This window comes from Zalophus californianus, chromosome 1 (genome assembly GCF_009762305.2).
Source record: "Zalophus californianus isolate mZalCal1 chromosome 1, mZalCal1.pri.v2, whole genome shotgun sequence".
NCBI lineage: Eukaryota > Metazoa > Chordata > Mammalia > Carnivora > Otariidae > Zalophus > Zalophus californianus.
Genome location: NC_045595.1, coordinates 91,221,893 through 91,245,756, shown reverse-complemented (window position 1 = coordinate 91,245,756; position 23,864 = coordinate 91,221,893). Strand labels below are relative to the sequence as shown.

Sequence of the window (23,864 nt, the reverse complement as noted above, 5' to 3'; positions counted from 1 at the left end):
GTGTGCACTTGTTGTGATGAGCACCAGGTGATGCATGAAGTGTTGAATCACTATGTTGTACACCTGAAGCTAATATTACACTGTATGTTAACTGACTGGAATTCAAATAAAAATTTTTTAAAAAATTAAAATTAAAAAGTGGACCAACAGACTCCAGTAACGATTTTCAAATCTGGTACCCTCAGCGCTGGCATCCAGAAAGCCCAAGCTGACACAGCCAGGCTCATTCAGGTAATGAAATACTTCACGCCTACTGGTAAATCACCACTGCCTGAGGCTTCTGGTTACCCTTGTGCCCCAGGACCCAACAACTAAAGGTTAATCCCAGCCAGCAGGGGTCCTCCTGGATCAGCCAAGGTGGACACCCTTCCCAACGGGTCAGTGCCACACTAGGTAAAAGTTAGACGGAGAGACAGATGGTGCAAAGCAGCGCTCTGACTCAGCTGAGAACTGGTTACTTTGCTGCAGGCTTATTTTGCTTCCGTCATGTATTCTGAACAGGGGCGAAAACTGATTCTTGGGGGACACAGGAGAACAAAAACACTTAGCTATTACAATGGTTTGGGGTCCTTCCAAAAGCCCCAGTATATAAACACATACACAGTATGTCTGTAGTATTAACATTTCACAGGGTCTGGAGTGCTTAAGAAGAAAATGTCTGCAAAGACTCCTTAGAGCAGCAGCAACGAGAATCGGGCTGAGAGACAGTGGACTAGATGCAGATCTCCACGGGAGAAAGTGACGCCCCAGGGCAGCGCCTCAGCCCAGGTGTGGAATTGCCACCTGCTAAGATGACCTCTGCGGTGGGTCCCAGTCATCGGCATAGTCAGGTGGCATACTTGGGTGTATACGCAGGTGGATGCACACACTTAGGGTGTGGAGGAGGGAGGAGCCACAGGAGCACCCATGATCCTTTTCTCTATAGGACACCTCTTCATGGGAAAGCCAGTCAGTGACTCACTGGCCTCCTCTGAAAGCCCTGAAGCCAGCTCAACTCAGCAAACTTTCCCCGGGACCCCCGGGGCCAGCACCCAGCTTAGCCCAGGCCATTGAGACGGCTGCAGTCAAAACTCCACACTGCAGTCCACAGGGACTCAAGTAGAAATCCAAGCCCTCCACCCCTTTCCTCCCTGACGTCTGAGCTTTCTGGAGCCCATGATGGAAGAAATGCGCTAGGCACGTTCAGGGTTTTCTGCTGTGTTAAATAATAAAAACAACTTCCAGAGGAGAAGAAAATCAGCCCTGTAGATGAGTGCCCCACTATTGTCAAGCTCAGCCGAGCCCGAGCCTCCTTGGGAATGGCTTGCTTTGTACGCTTATACATTATGACAATGCTATAATTGTTCTTTCAGTCTCTTCCCGATATTTAATAACAACATGAAGTGGGAGTCGCAAAGGTCAGCCCTACCGTAGAATAAGCTCTGTTCTCATTGTCCTTTTCTGAATAGTGTCTTCCATTTGCCAGGCTGTTCCAGGCCCGTGAGCCCTGGTGGCAGAGGCCTGGAGCTGTTACAGAAACAGCACCACCTCCTCAGGGTGGAATACTCTAATTTGCTAAATGGTCCAGTGTCACTGTCTGTCTGTATCATGCGCGTAAGTACACGCACAGACATACACACTCTGGGCTTTCTTGCACTCTGCCCATGCTGCCCTCCACTACAAGCCCAAGAACAGAAAGGATATCAACTGCCAGGAGTAGAGAAACTAGGAGATACACACACTTGGCATATTCATGTGGGCACTTACTCTCTCCTTAAGTGAGTACTGAAATGTCCTAGGACAGCAGATGAATAGAGTCGCGTAAGTATGCTAAAAAGAACTTTCTTTAAATCGATTCTGAAAGCTCACCCCCAGATAGCAAACGGGGGTCACTCTTTGCAGGACACAGCACATGACAGTGGACCAGGAAGCCGCGGTGCCCTGAGCCCTGGTCCGGCCCTGGCACGTTCCAGGTGGCTGAGCCTCCTTGGGGTGGTCATTTTACTTCTCTGAGCCTCAGCTGCCAGGTCTGTAAAATGGACCTAATTCACAGCCTGTCTGAAGAAGACAGGACTCCCTCCGATGCTGAGATCTGGGATTCTCTCTCTGAAGACAGGTATCAGAGGAGAGTTTTCAGGGGCCAACCGGTTATTGGGGGCATTTCAGTGCAAGGGTCGCCTGGAAGGCCGAGTGCTCAGATAAGGCGAGGAGGAAGTGCATTGTAATTCCGAACCTGTGTGCTGTTGTGAGTAAACGTGTTTCATGTCTGGGCAGGGTTCGGTTTGGTAACTCACACTATAAAAGAGGGCAATGTAACCCTGGCGGTCCTTGTAGGAGAGCAGCTTTGTACCCAATCCCGAGGGTATGATAGTTGCTAAGGAACCATTGAGATGCAAATGAATTGGCAAATACTTAGCAGCAAGATATCAGAAAAGGGTGGGGAGGGGACGCTTTGAACAAGTTAGTCAGGTGAGTGAAAGGAAAATTACTTTCCTCTGATTGGAAAAAGAAAACCACGGGTTTTCATGTCGAGCAGCGGCATTGTGCTCCTGTGTAAAAAAAAAAAAAAAAAATTAAACTGTTCTTTTTCTGCTTGGCTGGGAGTAGAGGAAAGTTGGAGCCAAGAGCAGGGAACTTGGAAGGGCAAATGGAGTCTTCCTCTGATGTATTCTAAGCAGATTCCTCAAAAGAGGAAGAGACATCTAACGTACGAAGGAAGACACGTACAAAGGACTCTGAAGACCAGCCATCTTTATACAAGTCTCAGAGCCTTGACAAAAAGTACACAGAACACAATGGATAAATATTCTACTGATGTAAAACGGAAATTCCAAGTGAGACTAAGCCAGGATTGATAATGCCGAGAAATGAAGGGAAATGAGCCATCCCGTTGTTCCTAGGAGTTTGCATTTCTTTCATTCTTGCTCTCCACTGGGTATCGAATTTAAATGCAACGATTACATTAAGATGTTCTGATATCTATGTCGCAACCCAGAGAGCCACAGTGAGAGGTAGGACCCCTCGCACAGTGTTTTTTCATCTTGCCCCAAATAGGAGCCCTTCTTCAAAGCCTGGTTGAGATAACTTTGCCTTAAAATCACTTTGCCTTTAGCCAAACACCCCTGCTATTTGTCTGCTCAGGAGTTGGAGTTTGATCATGATGCTCAGGAATAGAAGTCACAACCTCATCACGAAAGAAACAATTTGCGCAGCTATCCTGGGTTGTTACTTTTCTCCATGACCTTCGGTTTCCCCAGCTTTTCCCAGGTCTTCCATCGGGACTACCACAGACACAGCAGCCCCCATCTACACCCCCTCTCCGACCTGCAGGCCCCACCCTTTCCTTTACTGTTCTCCATTATGTTCCATGATTCAGTTATGCGGGAAGGTTGAATGGGTGTGGTATACCAGCACCAACTCCTGCTTCTTGTAACGGCATCCTGACTTTTTGTGGGGAGCTGGTCCTCATTTCAGGCCAGGTGTTTTCAGGTGGGTCTGGGCTAATCTCTCCGTCCAGCTCCAGAGATGGGTCAAGCGTGCCTCGAGCCTGGCCAATAAGTGCATTCCATCATCCCGGTGACAGCCTGATTCACAAGAGGGGCTTAGGACCCAAGGAACACCAAGGAGACCAAAGTTCCAGGGCTTTTGCTAGGAGGAGCACTTCTGGGAGTGAGTATTTCTCTTTCTGTGGAAGTTTCCAGAGAATGTGACTTTGCGCTGCCAGTGGCCACATGACAGTCTTGCAGAAGGCCTGTCTGAGGATGAAGTCAACATAAATGACTCTGTTCACTGTCCCTTCAGATCCATTCTCTACCTTTCTTTGCCCTCTCCTGAGCCTCAGGAGACCGACCTTTCTGAACCAGGCTTCCATGACCACTGCCTTCTTGCTGAGTTCATCCCAAGTGCTGGCAGGAAGAGAGAACGAGGAGGTAAAGGAGTTCAGGGAATACAATGCCCCTTCTCAGGCCCTGCATGGTTTGGGCAGCGGCTGCCTTCCTCTCTCTATGTCTACAGCTCCTGTCAAGGAGCCCTCTCCCATGCTACAGCTCTTGCCAGGTCCCAGTAACACCACTCCCTTCCCTCGCCCTGTGGGCCATGGGGAGTCATGGTTTCCCACCGTTGCCAGCTCCTGGCTGCCTCCCCATCCTCAGTGAGTCCCTTAACCCTATTCATAACTGCAGAGTCTCTTCACTAAACTCTCCTCAATCAACCCTTGGAGAGTGCAGTCTGTTTTCTGTCAAGACCCTGGCTGACACAGACACAGAGTTAAGGAACAAGAAAAGGGAGACTGAGTCCTTAGACAGCACTGGTGGCCCTAGATGTCCTCATAGCCAAAGTCCACTGTCCAGTAATAACAAGTGCCAGTCATCACCCCCTACCCTTTGCTTTCCTGCAGCTTGAGCTGAACATCTGCCTCTGCAACCAAAGATATGGCTAATAAAATAGACCAAGCCCTTGATGGAGAGCTCCAGATGTCCACCTTCATGAGACAGAGAGGAAGAAAAATTCAGTCTTGCTTTCTCATTCCTACCCACTCCCATCTCTATCTGACACATTTCTATCCATCCTCCAAAGAGTTTCACCCTGGATCTCTCTATTGTCTCTCTCTTTCTCCCATACACACATGCACACACATGCACATACACACACTCCTCCCCACTGGAAGTATGACCTCACCTGGTCTCTCCTAGGAGCTGACATGTAACCGTTATACCGCATCAATCAGACTCCATCACATGTCCTGTTACAGCCTGTAGGCTGCATGGCTCTCTCTCCCCCACCAGTCTGTTAATAAGTGGCTCCTTGAAGGAATGACTATGTCTTCTTTTCCTTCATGTTTTCAGCTTCAAGGACAATGCTTCCCGTGTAGATGTTCAATAAATGTGTTCTGCTTGAGTATTCATGAAACTGATGGCTCCTAAGCAAAGCTGTCAGTTCTGTCTCTTTGCTCCCACTCCTCATTTCCCTCTTGTAGAATCTGGCCTCTCAGGTCTGGGAGTGGCTCAGCCTTCACTTGGGAGACCTGGGATGGGGCTGATCATCCCTCAAGGCAGCCTCTTCCATCTTGGTTCAGCTTGGCTGAAAGAACTTCATAATCAAGCCAAAATCTGTCTCGCATGCAGAGTAAAGCTAAGCCTGTTTGGCAAGACCAGCCTTCACATGCTCACAGAGACAGGCCTTCCCTTCCCCAACCTCTCCCTCATTTCAAGTTGTCCAAGCCTGCATGCATCACCTTGTTTATCCCTTCATAACACTTTCCTAAAATTATATTCTACGTCATTTGTCGTCTTCATGACTCTCCCCCCAAGAGCTGGGACACTTTCTGTTCTGGGCATAGAGCCTAGCACATAGTAGGAGGCTAAGAAATATGTGTTAGATGTTGAATGAATGACATACCATAGCTCCTCCCCCTCCCCAGCTTCTCCCTAAGTCCTCTCCAGTCTTCTCTAAACCACCCTTTCTACTACTTCTGCCAGGATATTTTGGCTTTCAATTGTTGCATAACAGACAAACCCCAAACTTGATGGTTTTAAACAGTGACAACATCTATTTTGTTAACAAATCCGTGATTTGGACAGGGCTCAGGGAAGAAAGCCTGTCTCTTCCCACTGGGAGTCAGCAGGGATGGCTCAAAGGATGGGGGCTATAACTGTCTGAAACCCCCTCACTCCGATGCCTGGCATTTGATGCTGGCAGTGGGCTGGGATCAGAGCTGGGGCTGTGGCACCAGAACATCTACACAATGACCTCTCCAGGCCACTTGGGTTTCCTCACAATATGGTGGCTGGGTCACAAAGGCAAGCACGCCAGGAAAGAGAGAGCCAGGCAGAAGCTGGGATCCTCTATGATCTCACGTCCAACGTCATGTTATGCAGGATCTCTTCTGCCATATTCTTTTCATTAGAGTAAGTAAGAAGGCCCACCCATATTTAAGGGGAGAGGAGCTGGACTTCATATTTGACAAGGAGGGCATCAAAAATTTTGCAGAGATATTTTAAACTACTACACAATACATGACCTCAGGTTTTCACACAACACACACTTACTGATACTACCTATGTGTCACATGCTAGGAATATCATGACCATTAAGATAGAGCCCCAGCCTCCAAAGGCTCACAGCGCTGTGGGGTGTCCAGCAAAAGCAACAGGCAATTACAGACTAGTGGGGAATGAGCTCCCACAGAGGGAGGCAGAGGCAGCTGTGGTAGGGACCAGGAGGCCACCTAATCCAGCCTGGGGCTGGAAGGAAGGCTTCCAGGGGAAGGTGACCACTCTGGTGAATTCTAAAAACGAGTTAGGGTTCGCCAAGAAAAGATCAGTGAGAAATGCATCAAAAGCGGAACAGGCAGGTGCAGACGCAGAGGCACACAGTGGCAGAAGCTCAGTTGGCCTCTGCACAGATGGGGACAAAAAGAAGAAGAGACGGTGCCCAGGTGTGCATACCTGTGTAGTGTGTGTGCATGTGTTCCCATGCGGAGCAGGGGAAAATGAAGCAGCAGGCGATGCTGCTGGCCAGAGGGACAGGAGGAAAGAAGGACCTGGACTGTGAAGGGTCTTGCATTGGTCGGGACGATGCTGGAAGAGATTCACACACGTAGTAGCCAGGATGAACCAAAATACCAATGTGTGGTCTGACACCCAAAGTTTGGTCTGACCTCTGCCCAACACGGGACCCTGGGCATCTGCCAAAACTCGATGGATTTTCCGATGAGACTGAGGCCCTCTTCCTTGCCCTGAAAGAGTCTGTGCTCCTCCACCCAGCCCCTTAGGATGCATTGCCAAAGGGGCTGAAAGCATCCCTGGATGGCTCCCCTTCCAACCTTCCCCAATGAGGCTCCTCCTCTCCTTCTCCCCTCCTCCAAGCTCACCACCCAGTTCCAGGCTCAGCATCAATGAGAAAGCCAAGGGCAAAGGTTCTACCTTGATATGTTAGAAAAACAGCAAGAGGAAAACAAGAGAATAATTAACTGCAGGGCCCGGCTGCCTCTCACAGATAAGGCATTTTCTCTGCTGCCACTGCCACTGTAGACGGGGCTGCCTGCAATTTTCCCAGTCCTCCTGCTCAGCCCTTTCCACAGTCACGGCCCCAAGGGGGACCAGCCACTGTCCAATGAGACTAGGACACTGAGGGGTTGCTCTCCTCCCCATCCTCCCACACATCCTTCCATGCTCAAAGCTGCTGCTAAATCCCAGTGTCCTTCTCTGATGTCATGGTGTCTGCACCTGGCCAGGTGGGTGGGAGCAGCCAGGACTCGAGAAGCAACACAGCCCCAGGCAGGACAGGACCCAGAGGACAGAAGCTGGGGAGGTCCCCAAAGGTGAGCACCTGCAGCTCTCCCTTCCCCTGGAGCTCCAGGAGACCCACAGTGACCCACAGTGACCTTGCTCCCCACACCCCTCCAACTCCCACCACTAAAAGCCAGGCACAGATGCCAAACTGCAACCACCTAAGCAAAACAGTTCATCAGAGACAAGAGCCAGATGGACATACAGCAGAAAGAAAACCAATAATGACCACAGTGGGGGGGTCTGATTGCGGGGGAGCACATGGGAAAGGCAAAGAGCATGCAAGAAAAGGCAAACTGGAAGGGAAAAGGTTTTCTTCCAGCTGGGGGCACAGGTGGGGCAGTTCCAGAGAGATAAGGAGAGCCTGGCCACAGGAACCTGAATGTGGAGACCATTGCACTGTCTGGGACCCTTGACAGCACTTGGCAGGACAGTAAACAACTGCTGCATAAGAGATGCTCCCTGAATTAATTCCTGAATAAGCGACATTAATGGGAAAGGTGCTGAACTGGGAGGCAGAGGCCTGGGGAATTGTCCCACTTGTCAAAACATCAGTTTGCATCTTAGCTCTTTTTTTTTTTTTAAGATTTTATTTATTTATTTGACAGAGACACAGCGAGAGAGGAAACACAAGCAGGGGGAGTGGGAGAGGGAGAAGCAGGCTTCCCATTGAGCAGGGAGCCGGATGCGGGGCTCGATCCCAGGACCCTGGGATCATGACCTGAGCCAAAGGCAGACGCTTAACGACTAAGCCACCCAGGTGCCCCTGAATCTTAGCTCTTAACCAACCTCTCAGAGCCTCGGCTTCGTTACCTGTAAAATGGAACAGTGAGTGCTTGGATATTAAAGGTATACACAGGGACCAGCATGTGGCAAAGGCTCAATGGGCAGAATGAGCTTAGTTCAGTCCTGGTTCTAGAGCCACCAGGCTATAGGAGTTCTGGAAAGTGTCTTCCCTTCAAGTCCGACCCCTTGTCTCAGCTCCCGAGAGCTCCCGAGAGCCCCCAAAGGCCAGTGCTAGGCTACAGCCTGGGGTTCCTGCTCCCCTCACTTGCCCCCTCCCCTCCTGGCCACCTGCCTTTGCCCATTTCTCTGCTCATTATCACCTCCACTGGGGGATGGAGAAGCAGAGCAAGGAGGTTAAATTCAAATCAGTCACTTTGTCACTTGCTGTCAGGAAGCGGGAGGAGAGAGAGGAGAGACTCAGGGCCTCAGGTGCAATCTGCAGGCAGAAATGAGTCCTGGTAATTCTCGAGAAATTTCCTGTACGTGTCCACATTGGCCCAGTTCTGCTACAGAGAACTCCAGGGGAACCTTCCAGGAGGGGACAGTGCAGCCTCCTGAAGCAGCTGCTAATGGTGTATCTGAGCTGCTGGGATTTCACCTGATCTGGAGGAATATTTCTCTAGGTGATGCAAGGGGAAACAGGTCATTCTTACTCTCACTCTTTTTCCCGTTTAGCAAATGGCTTGTCCGGAAGCCCTCATCATCAGCAGAGTCTTAAAGTATGGTGAAGGGCTCCCAGTTCTTCAGTTCTGGGCACTCTCTCACAGAGCTGAGCAACATTCCATGCTGGCTGGGCAGTGAGAGCGAGCGAGATGCCTTTTCTCGGCTGTGGAAATGAAGCCTTCTCGTTCACTAAGTTAGAGGCAAACTGACAAGCCAGGTGCACTGAGAGACACCTGGCAGATGATACTACGTGGGATGAGCGCGGACTGGGGCTCCAGCGCTGCCTGCGCCACCCACATGGGCCTGGGCCTGCTGCTGGCCACTGGGAGGTCCCTAGAACAGGGCCTGCCTCCTGGAGGGCATGAGGCTGAGGCCCTTCTTGATGCTAGCCAAGCTTGCCCTCGCTCATCTCTGATGCCCAAAAACAGGGTCTTGAGCTGCCCCTGCAGAAACCCCACCAGCCTATGAGGAGTCACACCCACCCACAATTAGCCAGGGGGTCACCATGCCCCACCATGCCCCAGACAGTTCTATAATGGTTTACACCCCTACTTCTCACACTGCTTCTACCCCGGGGTTTGCCCCCACCCCAAGCCCCCGCTACCCTCTCCCCCATAATGACCCCTCCTCTAGTCTGAGTCAATAACCAGAAGACTGAGGCACAAAGAGAGAGAGGGAGCTAACACCGGTGCGTCTGGCTGCTGGCTGTGGCTTAGGTCAGGTGGAAAGCAGTTTTCCATTAGCAAAGAACCAACCCTTGCCCTATCCTCCAGACCTCCCTGGCAAGTGTGTTCCCATTTCTCTAATCCCCAGAGGAGTGATCAACAAAAGCCAGCGAAGTAGCTCAAACATCAGGTGTCAGGGGTCTTTGACGGAGCAGGTGGCCCTGGCGGGGCCAGGCAATGCCCCCTCTCCCAGCACAGTCAAACACACTCTGACTGAGAGCCCCAACTGTTGCTGAAATTGAAGTGGAAGCCACAGAAGGAGCTGAGGAATTTCTCATGTACTATTTTGCTTTTAAATATGAAATCTCTCCCACGGTGTAACTTTATTACTCTAGTAATTTCCTCAGAAGGGCAGGCTCTGTTTCCCCACCACCTTTGGAGACACGGAAATCTGATAGAAATATTCAGGTTGCTTAAGTGGCTAGCGCAGAAGAGGGAGACATAAAGGGAGCTCTTCCAAGGAATGCAGACTCCTGCAATCCAGGTGGAGGGATGTGCTCTAGACTGTCAGGTGGAGGCAGGTAAGGGTCCCATGTGCCCTCTCCACCACCCCCAGGATGCATGGGGTGCCCAGGCCCATCTCCTTTGGGGACACTTGCCTGTAATCATCTCTTACTTGGGAGAGCTGGCCAGGGCAGGGAGAGGAGGAAAGATACTCCAGTCCTTCTACTAGATTCTTGATCACAAGGTATGCTGTGGTGCAGGTCTCCAACAGTGTGTGTGTGTGTGTGTGTGTGTGTGTGTGTAGGGTGGGAGTAAGGGTAGGAGGTGGGAAAAAGGGCAGGAAGGGAGCTACGTAGAGACTGGTGTTTGAGCTGAAGCATTGAGATGATCTGAACACTTCACTCATCTCTTCTCCCATGACCATGCAAACACGGAGTGCTCAGTAATCAATGAGGTACCCAACGGCCAGTGGCTGATGAGCAACTGGAATTCTTCCTGCCCATGGATTCAGGCTGATCCGAACCTTTCTTCATGCAAAACACTCAGAAGTGGTGTAGGAAGGTGGATGGTTATGAACACAGACTCCAGAACCTGACCACCTAGGTTCAAATGCACTGCCACTTAACTATCTACATGACCTTAGCCAATAACTTATCCACTCTGTACCTCAGTCTTCTCACCTTGAAAAAATGGGAGTAGGGTTGATAACAACACCTGACAGATACAGTTGTTGTACTAATTTAAGTGAATTAACTTATGTAAAGCACCTAGAACAACACCTCGTGTAAAGTTGGCTATTATCGGCTGTTCCCAAATATACTGGTGTCAGGCTGCCTGCATCTGAATCACTGGAGCCCTTTGTTAAAAATGCAGATGTCCAGGCCATTCTGACTCAGCAAGTGCAAAAGGGAGCAAGACTACCCAGGATTTCTAACCACAGCTTAGCTGAGAACCTCCCCCTGAGCAGTGTTTCCAAGAAGCACCTATATCAGGATCTTTAGGGAGACCAGAAGCAAATTCTCAGGGTCCATCCAGACCCGCTGAACCTTTGGGGTGAGCACCCAGGAGTCTAGAACAAATTGCCTAGGTGCCACGAGGCTTCCTGAAACCTGAGAACCACTGCCCCAATTGATACTCCCCTCTTCTGGCTTTTTAAATTGTTTCCACCCTTTGCTCACATTGGCACCTGCTATGCTCCTGAACCTGAATGTTATTAGGAACTCTTAGAGACTAGCTACACATGAGACAGTGGATTGTTTTGATTCAATAATAAAAAAATATCTTTGACTTTAACAGCACCTTAATTTTTAAACTAGTAGAGGTATATCCTCATAACATATATAACTTGTCCAGCTTCTAAGGTTGGAACAGGTGAGCATCACAACCCAGAGAAAGACACTCAGCCAGGGGGACTGGTGATTTCCCCAAACCACAGAATTGGGAGATGAAAAATCCAGATGGAGGACTCTGGCTTCACAATCCAGCCATCTGTCTCCACCTCATGTGGACCTCAGCCCCATCCTCATGGTCAGACCCCATTCCCGACCCTGCACCTCCTTCCACTACCCCAAGTTCACTAAATTCAGTCAACCAACTAGAAAATAGGTAGTTTCTGATAAATGGGGTGAGGGTGGGTGCACACACTAGATCCAGAGGAAGGGGTCATGGTGCTGTCGCGCACTCCCTGGCACCATGCTTCCTCTCCGGTCCAATCTGTTTTATCAAAGATTACTTGTAGATGGGTAAAATTGCAAAGGATGCCATATCATGTCTCTGCCTCATGGGCTTTTCCCAAAGCACGTCTTGGTAATTAGGATCCATACTGGTGAGGGGCCAGGGCAGGGGCTCTGAGATCTAGGTCTGGGTCTGCAGAGGTCAACAAAAGGTGGGAGGGACTGGGGCAAGATACTCTGTGGCCCAGCAGGGCTTCCTCATGCTCCTGGGCACCGTTGGTGGCGACTCTGCTCTGCCAACCCAGAAGGTTCAAGCTGGGGCTGGGTCCAACCTCCACAGCTATTTACCCTGCCAAGAATTTTCTCAAGTGATTACCCAGAGCTGCGTTGCCCTACCCCACCAGCATTTCCCTTCGCTGGCTTAAAGGGGGGTCCCTCCACAAAGACTGAGTAATAGCCACCTTTCCGCAATGCACAGAAAATAAAATCACCTAACAGAATTTCCTCAAATTTACTTTTCTCTCCCAGACATTTTTTTTTAAATCTTTGGCGCCTGCTACTGCTGGTAGGCTCATGCACACTCACGGATGCCCAAAACAGATGCACACACAGCAAAGAAATATTAACATAAAATGCAGAAACAGCCAATCAGTGCCTAGCCTGGCGGCCTGTGGTAGACACAGGGCCTGAGGTTGGGGGTTTTTCACCGTGAACTTCTAATGGAGATTTAAGTGTGTACCGTGTAGCTCAGTGCCCTTGCATTTTAAGGTGGGGTATGCCACGAAGGGGCACAGTAACTCAGGTGTGGATCCATGCATCAGCAACCCCTCCTGAGAACCCACTCTTTGTCAAGCCCCAAGAAATCTACCACCGAATCAAATACAAGAGCGTGTTCGAGGACAGCAAGCCCAGGACTTCACTCTAGGCCACACCTAAGAGCAGGTCTCCTGGGCGTGCTCTGGTCAGCCAGCGTCCAGACACTGAGGCCATCTGCAGGTATATGGTCATTCGTGGATGCCAGGGGTGGGGATGGGAGGATGCCAGGAGCTTTCAGTGATGCCAGATGGCTGCCGCCCAGAAAGGCCAATACACTTAGTCCACTCTGAGGGCAGGGTGTCTGCTGCCAGCCCAACATGTCCCACTGTTACGGAAACACCTCGAAAGACGCCCAGGCCTCCAGACCCTGTTTTGAAGAGCACAGGCCAAAGGGCAGCTCAGACAATGCAGATGGTGGCCTTCCCTCGTAGACCCCAGCAGCCTGTTCTCAACAAGCTCCCAGACCCAGTGTGAAAAAACATGGGCTTGAAGAGGCAGGTGTTTGGAGACTAAGAGGCCTGGTTGTGTGTCCAGAAGGCCGGAGGATATAAGCATCCTTCCCCCCGCCAGCCTGCCCTGTTCTCCTCTGAAAATAGACTTTAAAAGCCCCAGAGAGCCTTTTCCCTGCAATCGCATCTCTCTCCCCACAAAGCCAAACCACTGGCTGGAAACCGGGAAGGGGAGGGAAGAGGAGGGAAGGGGGGCTCTCTTTCAGTGTGGGTTTCCCACACCCCATGCCAACCAGCCCCTTCCTTTCTCCCGCCTCGGCAGAGGGTCTCACAGGGGTCTGCCTGTCTGGCCAAGGGTCCCCAACTGGCCCATGGCTTCCACTGTGCCTTTGTTCCTGCCCTGGCCGGGGCTGAGAACTACCTGATCTTGCAGCTGCCGGCCCTGGGCCACAAGGCCCCCCGCGCAATTCCACCAGAGCTCCCCCCACCTCCTCGCTAAGGGAAAGAAGACAGACACGGTAAGTGGCCAAGGAGCAAAGAGGGGCGCCCCTAGCCAGAGCAGAGTTTGGGAGGGACCTGCTGTCTGTGTAAGCAGCTCATTGATCCACTTTTCTGATAATTATTCCTCACTCATCACAAACCCAATGACGCTGGCCCCAGCCCAGCCAGGCAGGCGGGAAGGCAGCTCCGTGTGTGAAGAGGAGAAAATGAACCTGCCTGCGCTCGTTGGAGGAGAGATGGGAGTGAATGGTGTGTACTATCCCTGCGCACTGAGCAGGGACGATGGGGCTGCTTTAATATTCTGCTGAATGTGGCGTTTCTTTTAACCCTTGCTGGAGAGATTTCCAGCCGAGACTCAGGCTCCTCTTGCCAAGCTACTGGCAAAGTTTCTGGGGCTGTGCCGAGAGAAGGGACACAAGTCCCACAACGTAAGCCACTCCAGGCGACCTAGTGACAGGGCCGGTATACAGGGCTGGGTGCCGGCACAAGGGCACCCTCCCTCGGGCAGCTCCAGCCCAGCAGACGGGGAGAGCTCACCAAGAAGAGGTCAGGAAGGAAACTGCCGGCATCCAGACGCCTGGTGTGTTCCCACGCGCTTGCTCTCCAAACAATTTTGCTCGCATGCACGTGCCCTCCTTCATCGATGGAGACCCAGTGCCAAGACCAGGCTCCCAAAGTGGGCACCCATCTGCTCTCCGGGGCCCAGCCCCTGGCCCTCTGGCGCGCGAGAGAAGAGCGGCGAGTAGGACGCGCCGCCCAGCGCTGCCAAGTCCAGCCTCGCCTGGCCCGTTGCTCTTGCTCGCTCACCCAGGTTGTCCTGCCTGGTTTGGAAGTGTACAGCGCCGTGCTCGTCCGAGCTCAACTGCTCCCGCCCTCGCCCCTCTGTAAGTCAAACCCGGCCGACCAGCTCTGCTCCCGGGTGTCCGTCGCCCGCGCTCCCCACAGCTCTCGTCCTCGCACGTCCCAAAATGCAACCCCTCCGCACAAAGACCAGCAGCCAGGAAGGGCAGCGGGAGGCAGACAAAAAACCCATCTTCAGAAAAGCAAGTGAGGGCTTTCTAGGCATTAATCGTCCCACCCCCGCGCCGCCACCAGAACGAACGCGGGACAGAGCGGTCTTCCCTACCCCGGGAAGGAATCAGCCCCGCCCCGGGGACCCCGACTGCCCCAGCGCCGCTGGAGAAAGGCAGCGCTTTCCGGAGGGGTCAGGGGCGCTGGACCACGGCGTCCGGGGTGGGGGCGTTTCCCACCGGGCAACCGGTAACAGCTTGGCGAGGGACGGGGCAGCCCGGCCGAAAGAGCCTCCAGTTCGGAACGCGGCGCGGGCGCCAGGGGCCGCGTCCCTCCCGCGCGGAGTCCCTCCTCGGAGTTTCAGCGCTCCGGCCACCGGGAAGCGCGGCTGCGAGCCCGGCCGCGGCGGCGCAGCAGCCCCCGACAGTTGCTGCCACCCCGGCAACTCCGCTCGGTTCCCGGGCTCAGCCGCGTTCCCAGGAGGGGTGGCAGCCCGCGCTCGGCGGCAGGGAGCGGGAGCGGGGGAGGGGAGCGGGGCAGGGATTTCCCACAGGAATTCGCGGGCGCCGCCGAGCGCGGGTGACCTCGTTGCGCCAGGCTTGGTGCCCGCGGGGCGCGCTTGCCCGGCCACGGCCCGAGGCTCAGCCAAGGCTAAGTAGCAGGGGGAGTGTCGCTGCCCATCGCCTCCCACCCGGCGAGTCTCCCTTCCCAGGCGAAGGCGATGCTGGGCGAATTTCGGCCGGACCGACCACCCACCCACCGCATCTCCGTTCCCAGGCTCAAGAGGCGATAAAGGTGTCTGCCTCGCCCCGACTTGACCCAGGAAAGATGCAGCTCCACAGGCTCCGGGACCACCGAGGTACGGCAATGAACTCAGCCCCTCTCCGGCGGCCACTTTCGGGGCACCGGGGCAGAGCTCCTCTGGCCCCCGCGCTCAGCGCTAGCCCGCCGAGCCCAGAGTCCCGGAGCCCGCCGAGCCCGAGCTGAGGAAAAGGAGAGGTGGCGCACGGCCACCTAAGCGCATCCGTGGCCAGGACAGGAGGGGAGCCGATAGGCGCCCGCACTCCAGGGGCCGGAGAGCCCGAGCCGTCCCTTCGTCCCCAACGCCCGGCGCCCCCGGAGCTAAGTAGCCTGCACCGCAATGCAGCGGGCTCGGCGCTCCCGGCGCCAAGCCGAGGCTGCGGGAGACCCGGGCTGCCCGGGAGCGCCGGGGCGCGGGGGCCAGGGGCTCCGCGAACCGCCTGCGGGCGCTGAGAGCCAGCCGGGGGCGCGCCAGGGGTGCCGCCCCAGCCTCGCGCTCGGCCGCGGCCGGGGCTCCCCCACAGCCGTGCCCTCTGGTCGCGGGAGACGGGCGGCGCGAAGCAGCCCGAGCAGCCCCCGGGGATACAGCCGCCAGCCACCAACTTGCTCGGCGTAGGCTACGTTACCTTCCATAGCGGCCACTGCGGATGCCAGGAGGAGCAGCAGCAGGCAATCCGGGGCCATCGCCGGCCGGCGGCCCCCAGGCCGAGCCCAAGCCGAGGCGGCCGCGCGGGGAGGGCGCCGCGTCCCGGGGCGCCGCTGCACTCCCCGCCGGTGGCTTCTCCGTATCCTTTCGCGCTCTCGCTGGGACCGGACTCCCCGGAGCGCGGCGTGGGCGTGGGCGGGAGTGTGCGCGCGTGGGGCGGTGCGGGCGCGCGTGGGTGTGGGTGTGCATGTGTGTGTGTGTGTTTATGGGAGAGGTGGGTGTGTGCGTGCGCGTGTATGTGAGAGAGCGGGCGAGGGAGTGTGAGCTGGGGAGAGCGCGCGAGCGCGTGTGCGTCCTGGTGTCACATTGCGAGCTACAGCGGAGCCTACGAGAGGACGGAGCCGGCCAGACTGACGGGGGAGGGAGCGGGATCCCCCACCATCAGCGCTCTCTCCACCCCTAACACCTCCTGTCCAATCAAGGAATCAAACCTGCAAAATTCCCCCGTCCAATCAGGCGCGAGCACCTCCTTACACTGGCTTTGTTAGTTTAAGAAAAACTTTTGCTTGCAAGGCTGTGCGGGAGGGCTTGGAAGGCGCTAGGAGGGGTCCGGGCTCCCCCTCGTGGTGCTCTCGGAGAAGCGCACCGGCCCGCCCAGCTCCCCGGGCCCGGACCTAGGGGGCCTAGAGACGGAGCCAGTTCAGGCCCATACCCTTCCTTATAGCCCACCAGGACTGGGTGAGCTTTAAATAATCATTTTTTTTTTCTTATTTCATCTTAGCGACATGCACCCTGACAACCCATTATAGTGCAACGCGAAGGCACACCCTATCCCTCTTATACATAGCGCTTCCCCTTCTCATACGGTATGGCTTTTACAAATCATTTATGTTTATTGGTGGGTCTCTCCTTATTAGAACAAAGAGGGTCTCCATTCTTGGGATTCGTGGGTGTTTTGTTCACTACAGAAAGCCCAGTGCCTAGAACAATGCCAGGCCCATAGAAGGGGATGGCATATACCTGTTGAATGAATGAATGAATGAATGAATGAATGAGGTTCAGAGAATGTGTGGACGGCTGCTCCAGTGTGTGCAGGGCACTGGATATGCTTCATGTCCAACTCCCTGCTGCTCTAATCCTTTACAAGTCTCTGGCTGTCTTTAGTTTTCACTTCTGAATGCATTCCGTGAGCATCCACAGACAGCTTGACCCCAGAAGTCAGTTCCAGTGAGAGACACCGGTGGCCCCACGGGACTGGAAGGAGGGACAGCATAGGATTTTGCAAGGTGAGGCACACAGAAAGGCCCCCTAATTGTGGGTGAGACCTTGAGCATGGATTGGAAGGACTTGAATAGGCAGCAATGAGGGGACAGGGCCTTGGAGGTAGGAGTGATTCTCCCAGGTCCCAGCTCCCACAGCTCTGCTTTCTCTTCCTGTCTCTGGACATAGCCAGTGTTCTAGATCAAGGACCTGCCTTGAGGCTGTAATGTTGTGCTGGAGAGGTGTCTTCACCGCATCACTCCCACCCCAGACCTGATGATGGCCTGATCCTACAGGGTCAGGGAGGACCTGTTAGATACCCCTTCTAACAGCCACAAAGGCGGCTCTCTCTGCCCCACCAAGCCCTCCCCAGAGTTGTCGATGTGGTGACCTCTTGCGCACTCTCTGTCCTCCTCCTCAAGCTCTGCTAAATCCTTTTCCCACCTGTGTGTGTGGCCTCTCCTTTGCTTGGGCTGTTACCCCCTCAGTCACAGCCAGACTCCTCTCCCTGTTGGGACACTGCTTTGCTTTTCCCGCCCTCATGCTCTCACTCACACTGCTTCCCTCTCCCCCCACCCTCCATTCCACCCTGCCTCTGCCCCTGAAAGGTGGGACCCCCATCCATCTCTATTCCCTCATCATCCACCCCAACGCCATGCAAGCTGCCCTCTGCCCTGCCACGCACCACCAACATCGCTGGAGTAGTCACCGTGGGAATGACCCGGCCCCAGTTACCCATCACCCCCTGGATCCCCAGCACCCTCCCGCATCAGTGACCAGCCTCCCTTTCCGTGGTCCCCTTGTTCTTCCTGTCTTACCACTTCTTATTGTTCCCTCTTCAACCCTCAGAAGAAGCCCCCTCACCAGCTCTGTCCCTGCAACCTCTGCTCTCTAGGTCCATGGACAACTCCTTGGCAGCCTCACCTGCTCTATTACCAGCCCTCCCCTCGCTCACAGACAGATGGATGAGTCTGACTCTTCTCTCCTTCACTCTGTAACAGACTTCTGAGAAGCGCGTCCGGCAGAGTCCACCTCTGCCCCATCTTCCTTCCAGTGCCCTTGTCCCAAACCCGTGAACTTGTCCCAGTTCCTGCCATGCTCCTTCCCCTGGACAACTGGAGAGTCTGAACAGTGGCCTGGCTTCTATCCCTCCCCCTCTAATCTTTCTGCACTCTGCTGCCGTACTAATCTTTCTCAAGCCAAACTTGATCTTATCTCTTTCCAGCACAGAAAACTAGTGGCTCCTCACTGTCTGCTAAAGAAAGACCAACCCCTCTGGCAGGGCATCCAGACTTTTCTATGGGCTCCCTGAAACCTGCCTTCTGGGCCTGGGCTGCTCAGCCAGCCGGATCCCCTCACTACCGCCATCCCCACCCCCGGCCTCCCCTTTCCCTGCACCTGGCTAGTCACACACTCACCTACTTACTCAACAAATATTTATTGAGTGCCGGCGATGAGCCAGGCAGGCCCTCACCACACTGTGGGGCCACAGCAGCCACAGGCGGGCCCTGCTCTGAGGGAGCTTACAGTGCAGCGGGAGAGAGTGACAAAGACGCCGTAGCTTGTCAGAGGGAGACTAAAGCAAGGCAACAGTTAAAGGGTGATGGTGCAGTTAAACACGAGGGGAATGGCTTCTGTTTATGCGCCTTCTGCGTACACGCACTGCGCTGGACATTTATGTGCAACCGTGAAATGAAGTGAGGTGAGCTTCCTGCCCTCCGCTTCTTTCTAAACCCCACCTCTGCCTGGAAGTCTTGACGTCCCTCAGCAGGTCACACCCACGGTCTCATGCTACATCTCTTTCGACGGTACTGAGTGGCTCTTCCTGACCTGGCTGAAGACAGAACTGACCACTGTCCAAATGTAAAACGTCACTCCTCAGAGGACCCCGGCAGCCCGTGAGTACGGGAATCCCAAAAAGAACTTTGCCAGGGTCTTTCACCTGTACCAGGCAAATTACACAAGAATTTCTGACTTAATGTCTTCTAATCCCCCAAGCTTCACCCCTGAGGATTTTAAGTCAGTAGGGATGCCCACAAATATGATTTTATGGCCCCCACCCCAATTGATTCTGCTGCACAATGAGGCTTGAGAGTCCCTGTTCTTGTCCAGGTGTTTAAAACTGTGTTCTCGGTCGTCTCAGGGGACAGCCAGGTGGGGAAGTACCCGGTGATCAGGGGATGGGGCCCCAGACCTCACCTCTGTTGTGGCAGCTTTTTGTTTTAGGGGCATCAAAACCAGGTTTTGTTGGAAGAAAGGGTTCTGTGGCAAGAAGAGGAGGAGGTAGGGGGGAAGGAAGAGGGGTTAAAGGAGAGGGTGGGATTGGGGTGGAGTTGGGGCACATCAGATCATAAGGGACGAGGAAAACAGCAATGATGACTTTGAGAGCATGCTGATGGCTCAGATAAGAATAGCATCAGTTTAGGGCTTTTGTTAATTTCTCTAATAACCCAGGGGATTGACTTTTCTTGAGCAAGTTAAATATTAATTTAGCTGTGCAGCAAATTGATCTTTCTCTTGAAATGGGTTGTGATTTGCAAATATCCCTGAAAGCACCATTGGTTGGGCAATCCAAGACTGGCTGCCTTTTTTCCCCAAAGCATCTCCTTGGCTACTGTGTTTTTCTCTGTGATGTCAAATGCTCACTTGTTTTCTTGATTAATCACCCAGCTCTTTGATATCACTAAATCACTCCTTCAAAGCTACAGATACTCACCTCTGAGCCAGCAACTAAGGGGTCCCAGGAACCCAAGGGTGATTTGACCCTTCTTCTAGGGCTCAGAAACTCTTCTGCTTAGAAGGTTTGGGGCAGCCACCCAATTCACCCCCACCTCTAAAGAGTCTGTCTAAAAGGTTGAAAAACATTTCTAGTGAATGCAATTGTACAACTTCCCCTGATAATCCTATATGTTATAAAGCTATCCTATAGAAAGGACCTGCTAACCATTAACTTACATCCCCTTTGTTGTAGTTTGAGCCTGTTTTCCTCCTTCTACCTAGTTGTGGAGAGCGCATAAAAATAGTAGCCATCCTGAGGATGATGATACAGCTATCTTGTACATGAGAAGACATTAAGTTGCTCCCTTATCCCATCTTTTTCTTTTTAAATATTACTTAACTGCATAAATGAAAGGTTTAGTTATACACTCCATGACCCAAGCTACCTTTAATTTGATTTTTAAGCTGCAAGATACATTGTCCTCAATTCTTTTTGGAGAAGCAGGTGAACCACTTACGAGTCATTTAAAACATTTTAACAATGGGTAATAGACAAATAATAAAAAGCTCCCTCTCTCTGTTGTTCTTTCAACATGTGTTGTGCAGCAGTTCTGTGATGGTAGCCTGCAAGGTGCTGGGGACCTGGAGATGTATGTGACCCAGCCTCTCCCTTTAAGGATCTCACGGTCTCCCTGGGGAGACAGACATTGAAATGCATTGTGAGACTTTCTGTACAAAATGGCCTCTGGCTAGAGACTTCCAACAAGCCTTTCCTTGCTTCTTAGGAACATATCCTAGCAAACACAGACAAATATGAAGACTCACACTAACGAAGTGAATGAACACTGAAAGACAACCTAATTGCCAGGATGTGGAAGGAACTGACAATACTTATAAGGCACATGAAGCCGGATGGAGAACAACCTATCAAGCACATGTATAACATACGCCAAGTTCTCCTCTATAAAGAGAACCTGCTTTAAAGAAATAGATAGAAAGATATGTCATAATTCCCTCTCTCTCAATACCTGACTCAGACACCCAAGGTCTCTACTAACCAGGGAATGGAGTAAATATTCTTAATTTTGTTGTTTCAGCTTCACACCAAACGAAGAACAGTTTTCCCTAGCCAACTTCCTCCCTTCCCCAAGGTCTTCTTATACCCAAAAATGAGCATGGCAACTGGGCAGACAGATGGGCTGGTGAAAACACAATGTATTCAGGATATGAAGAACGGTCAAAAGACTGGAACAGGCATAGTAATAACTATGGAAGCTGTGCGGCCTTCTGAGCGTTGTTTTTCCTATGACACATCAGAGCACTGGAGAATCAGGAGGGTGGTTAAGGAAAGATGCCACCTAGTAGAGCAGACATACATTCGATGAAGCCTGTTGGCAACTGGCAATTGAACATTGGTTGGTTGTAGACCAGTGTAGGTCTAAACAGATGATTCAACCATCAAGCAAGAGAGAGATGGAGGGCCCAAGGCCAGTCTACTCATCCTGCCTAGCAAAAAAGAGCAAGACCTAATGAGTCTAAAGGAAGAGTAAAGAAGAGTCAAGACATCCGTGGTCTGTTAGAATACTTCAGAATAAAGAGCAGGAACAGCACCTCCAAGACCCAGAGAGGAGCATCCCTTTGAAAATGATACTCTGTACAGTCAAGAGACATTTTCAGGAAGCTTCTTGGCATGCTTGAAGACAACTCCATGTAAAAGGAACAAGCTTACAAGAAAACAGGTTAAGCAGAAAAGACAACGGAATGAGAGAAGGGAAGGGAAAGAGAGAAGCATTTTCAGGAAACAAAATCACGCAGTGTCAGGATCTACCTTCACATTGGTGTAGCAGTAAAGAGCAGATGTGTTGCTGTTGGGCAATGAATGAATGATGTAGAAAACAGACTGGAGAATTTTTCCAAGAATGAATACAAAATGGACAGAAAAAAGAAAAACATCGAGAGAGAATACAGAGAGCACATGGAAGACAGAAAATAGAGAACCAACACATATAAAATTGTGTCCATACTTGCAAAAGGCTGAGGACTTGAAAGAGTCCCTGGGAGCATTCCTAAAAGAGATACCGGTACAAATGCCATGAAAGTCTTGGCAGGCTATGGAGAAATAAAACTCATCTCAGCTCAATAAAAACCAGATACCATATGGATGTTTTAAAGAAATCTTACATCTATGTATGGACACACATGGACAAATAGATTACCTACAGTAGAATAAAGATAGTTAACTTCATGATACTAAGTTCTAAAAGAAAATGGAACCAGAGCCATAGAGCTTTATGAGGGAAAATTTGTGACACACAAAAAATATATTTCCAGCAGACTGAAAGCAATAGATGTTTTTGGTTACATTTTCAGGTCCCAGAAAACTTGCAACCATTCAGAAAAAATTTACTTGAAAATATATTCAAATAACAGATGAGGTTTGGTGACAAGCAATAAAATCAATTAAAATCGAAGTCTAAATGTTTGCAAACCGCTTATAAATTGAATTGAAATGTCAAAAATAGTCTCAATAAAGAATATACATGTTGTTAAAATTCTAATTACAAAAACCTAAATGTAATAACTCAAACTATATTAATTAAGAACAATGAGAAGAGCCATTTAAGGAGGGGTAGCACAGCTATGTGAAATTCCTTGTTCACATGGGTGGGATTCAGAAGAGGTGTTTTTTTTTTTTTAAATGCTCAAATCTTACAAATACTGAAATTGTTTTAAAATAATTAAAGTTGGGGGCGCCTGTGTGGCTCAGTCAGTTAAGCGTCTGCCTTTGGCTCAGGTCATGATCCCAAGGTCCTGGGATCGAGCCCCACGTCAGGCTCCCTGCTTGGTGGGGAGTCTGCTTCTCCCTCTCCCTCTGCCTTGCCGTTCCCCCTGCTTGTTCTCTCTCTCCAATAATTGAATAAAATCCTTTTAAAAATAAAGTTGTTTTAAAATCAATTTAAATAGTTAAAAGTTTTCACAAATGCACTTTAAAGAAATATATATGCTTTTGAAAATACTGAAAGGATAAAAGCAAAATACACCCCTATGTTTTTTAAAAAACGAATTGGAAAATATTAAATAAATACAAGGGAAGTTATTGTTTAAACAATAAGAATTTAGAAGAAAGTACATAATCACTTCCAATAACATATATGAATGAACTGACTCTTGATTTAAAAGACTCAGGTTGGGTGGAAAACCCAAAAGACTCCACCCCAAAACTGCTAGAACTCATACAGGAATTCAGTAAAGGAGCAGGATATAAAATCAATGCACAGAAATCAGTGGCATTCTTATACACCAACAACAAGACAGAAGAGAGACAAATCAAGGAGTCGATCCCATTTACAATTGCACCCAAAACCATAAGATACCTAGGAATAAATTTAACCAAAGAGGTAAAGGATCTGTACTCAGAAAACTATAAGATACTCATGAAAGAAATTGAAGAAGACACAAAGAAATGGAAAAACGTTCCATGCTCATGAATTGGAAGAACAAACATTGTGAAGATGTCAATGCTACCTAGAGCAATCTACACATTCAATGCAATCCCCATCAAAATACCATCCACTTTTTTCAAAGAAATGGAACAAATAATCCTAAAATTTGTATGGAACCAGAAGAGACCCCGAATAGCCAGAGGAATATTGAAAAAGAAAAGCAAAGCTGGCAGCATCACAATTCCGGACTTCCAGCTCTATTACAAAGCTGTCATCACAAGACAGTATGGTACTGGCACAAAAATAGAAACATAGATCAATGGAACAGAATCGAGAGCCCAGAAATGGACCCTCAACTCTATGGTCAGCTCATCTTTGACAAAGCAGGAAAGAATGTCCAATGGAAAAAAGACAGTCTCTTCAACAAATGGTCTTGGGAAAATTGGACAGCCACATGCAGAAGAAGGAAACTGGACCATTTCCTTACACCACACACAAAAATAGACTCCAAATGGTTGAAAGACCTAAATGTGAGACAGGAGTCCATCAACATCCTAAAGGAGAACACAGGCAGCAACCTCTTCGACCTCAGCCGCAGCAACTTCTTCCTAGAAACATCGCCAAAGGCAAGGGAAGCCAGGGCAAAAATGAACTATTGGG

The 23,864-nt window shown here is 51.2% G+C and overlaps 1 protein-coding gene across 2 annotated transcripts in view; it reads right to left on the bottom strand.

Moving 5' to 3' along the window:
* The window catches only part of EPHB1 (EPH receptor B1), a 426,979-nt gene extending 410,765 nt beyond the window's left edge, over nucleotides 1-16,214 (bottom strand). For both annotated transcript variants that reach the window (XR_003518576.2, XM_027586952.2), the window contains exon 1: nucleotides 15,764-16,214. Coding sequence is in view for 1 of the 2 variants with exons in the window: in XM_027586952.2 (XP_027442753.1) it covers nucleotides 15,764-15,821 (58 nt within the window). In the remaining variant the exon portion in view is untranslated. The remainder of the gene's footprint in view (nucleotides 1-15,763) is intronic.
* Nucleotides 16,215-23,864: the final 7,650 nt, after the last annotated feature.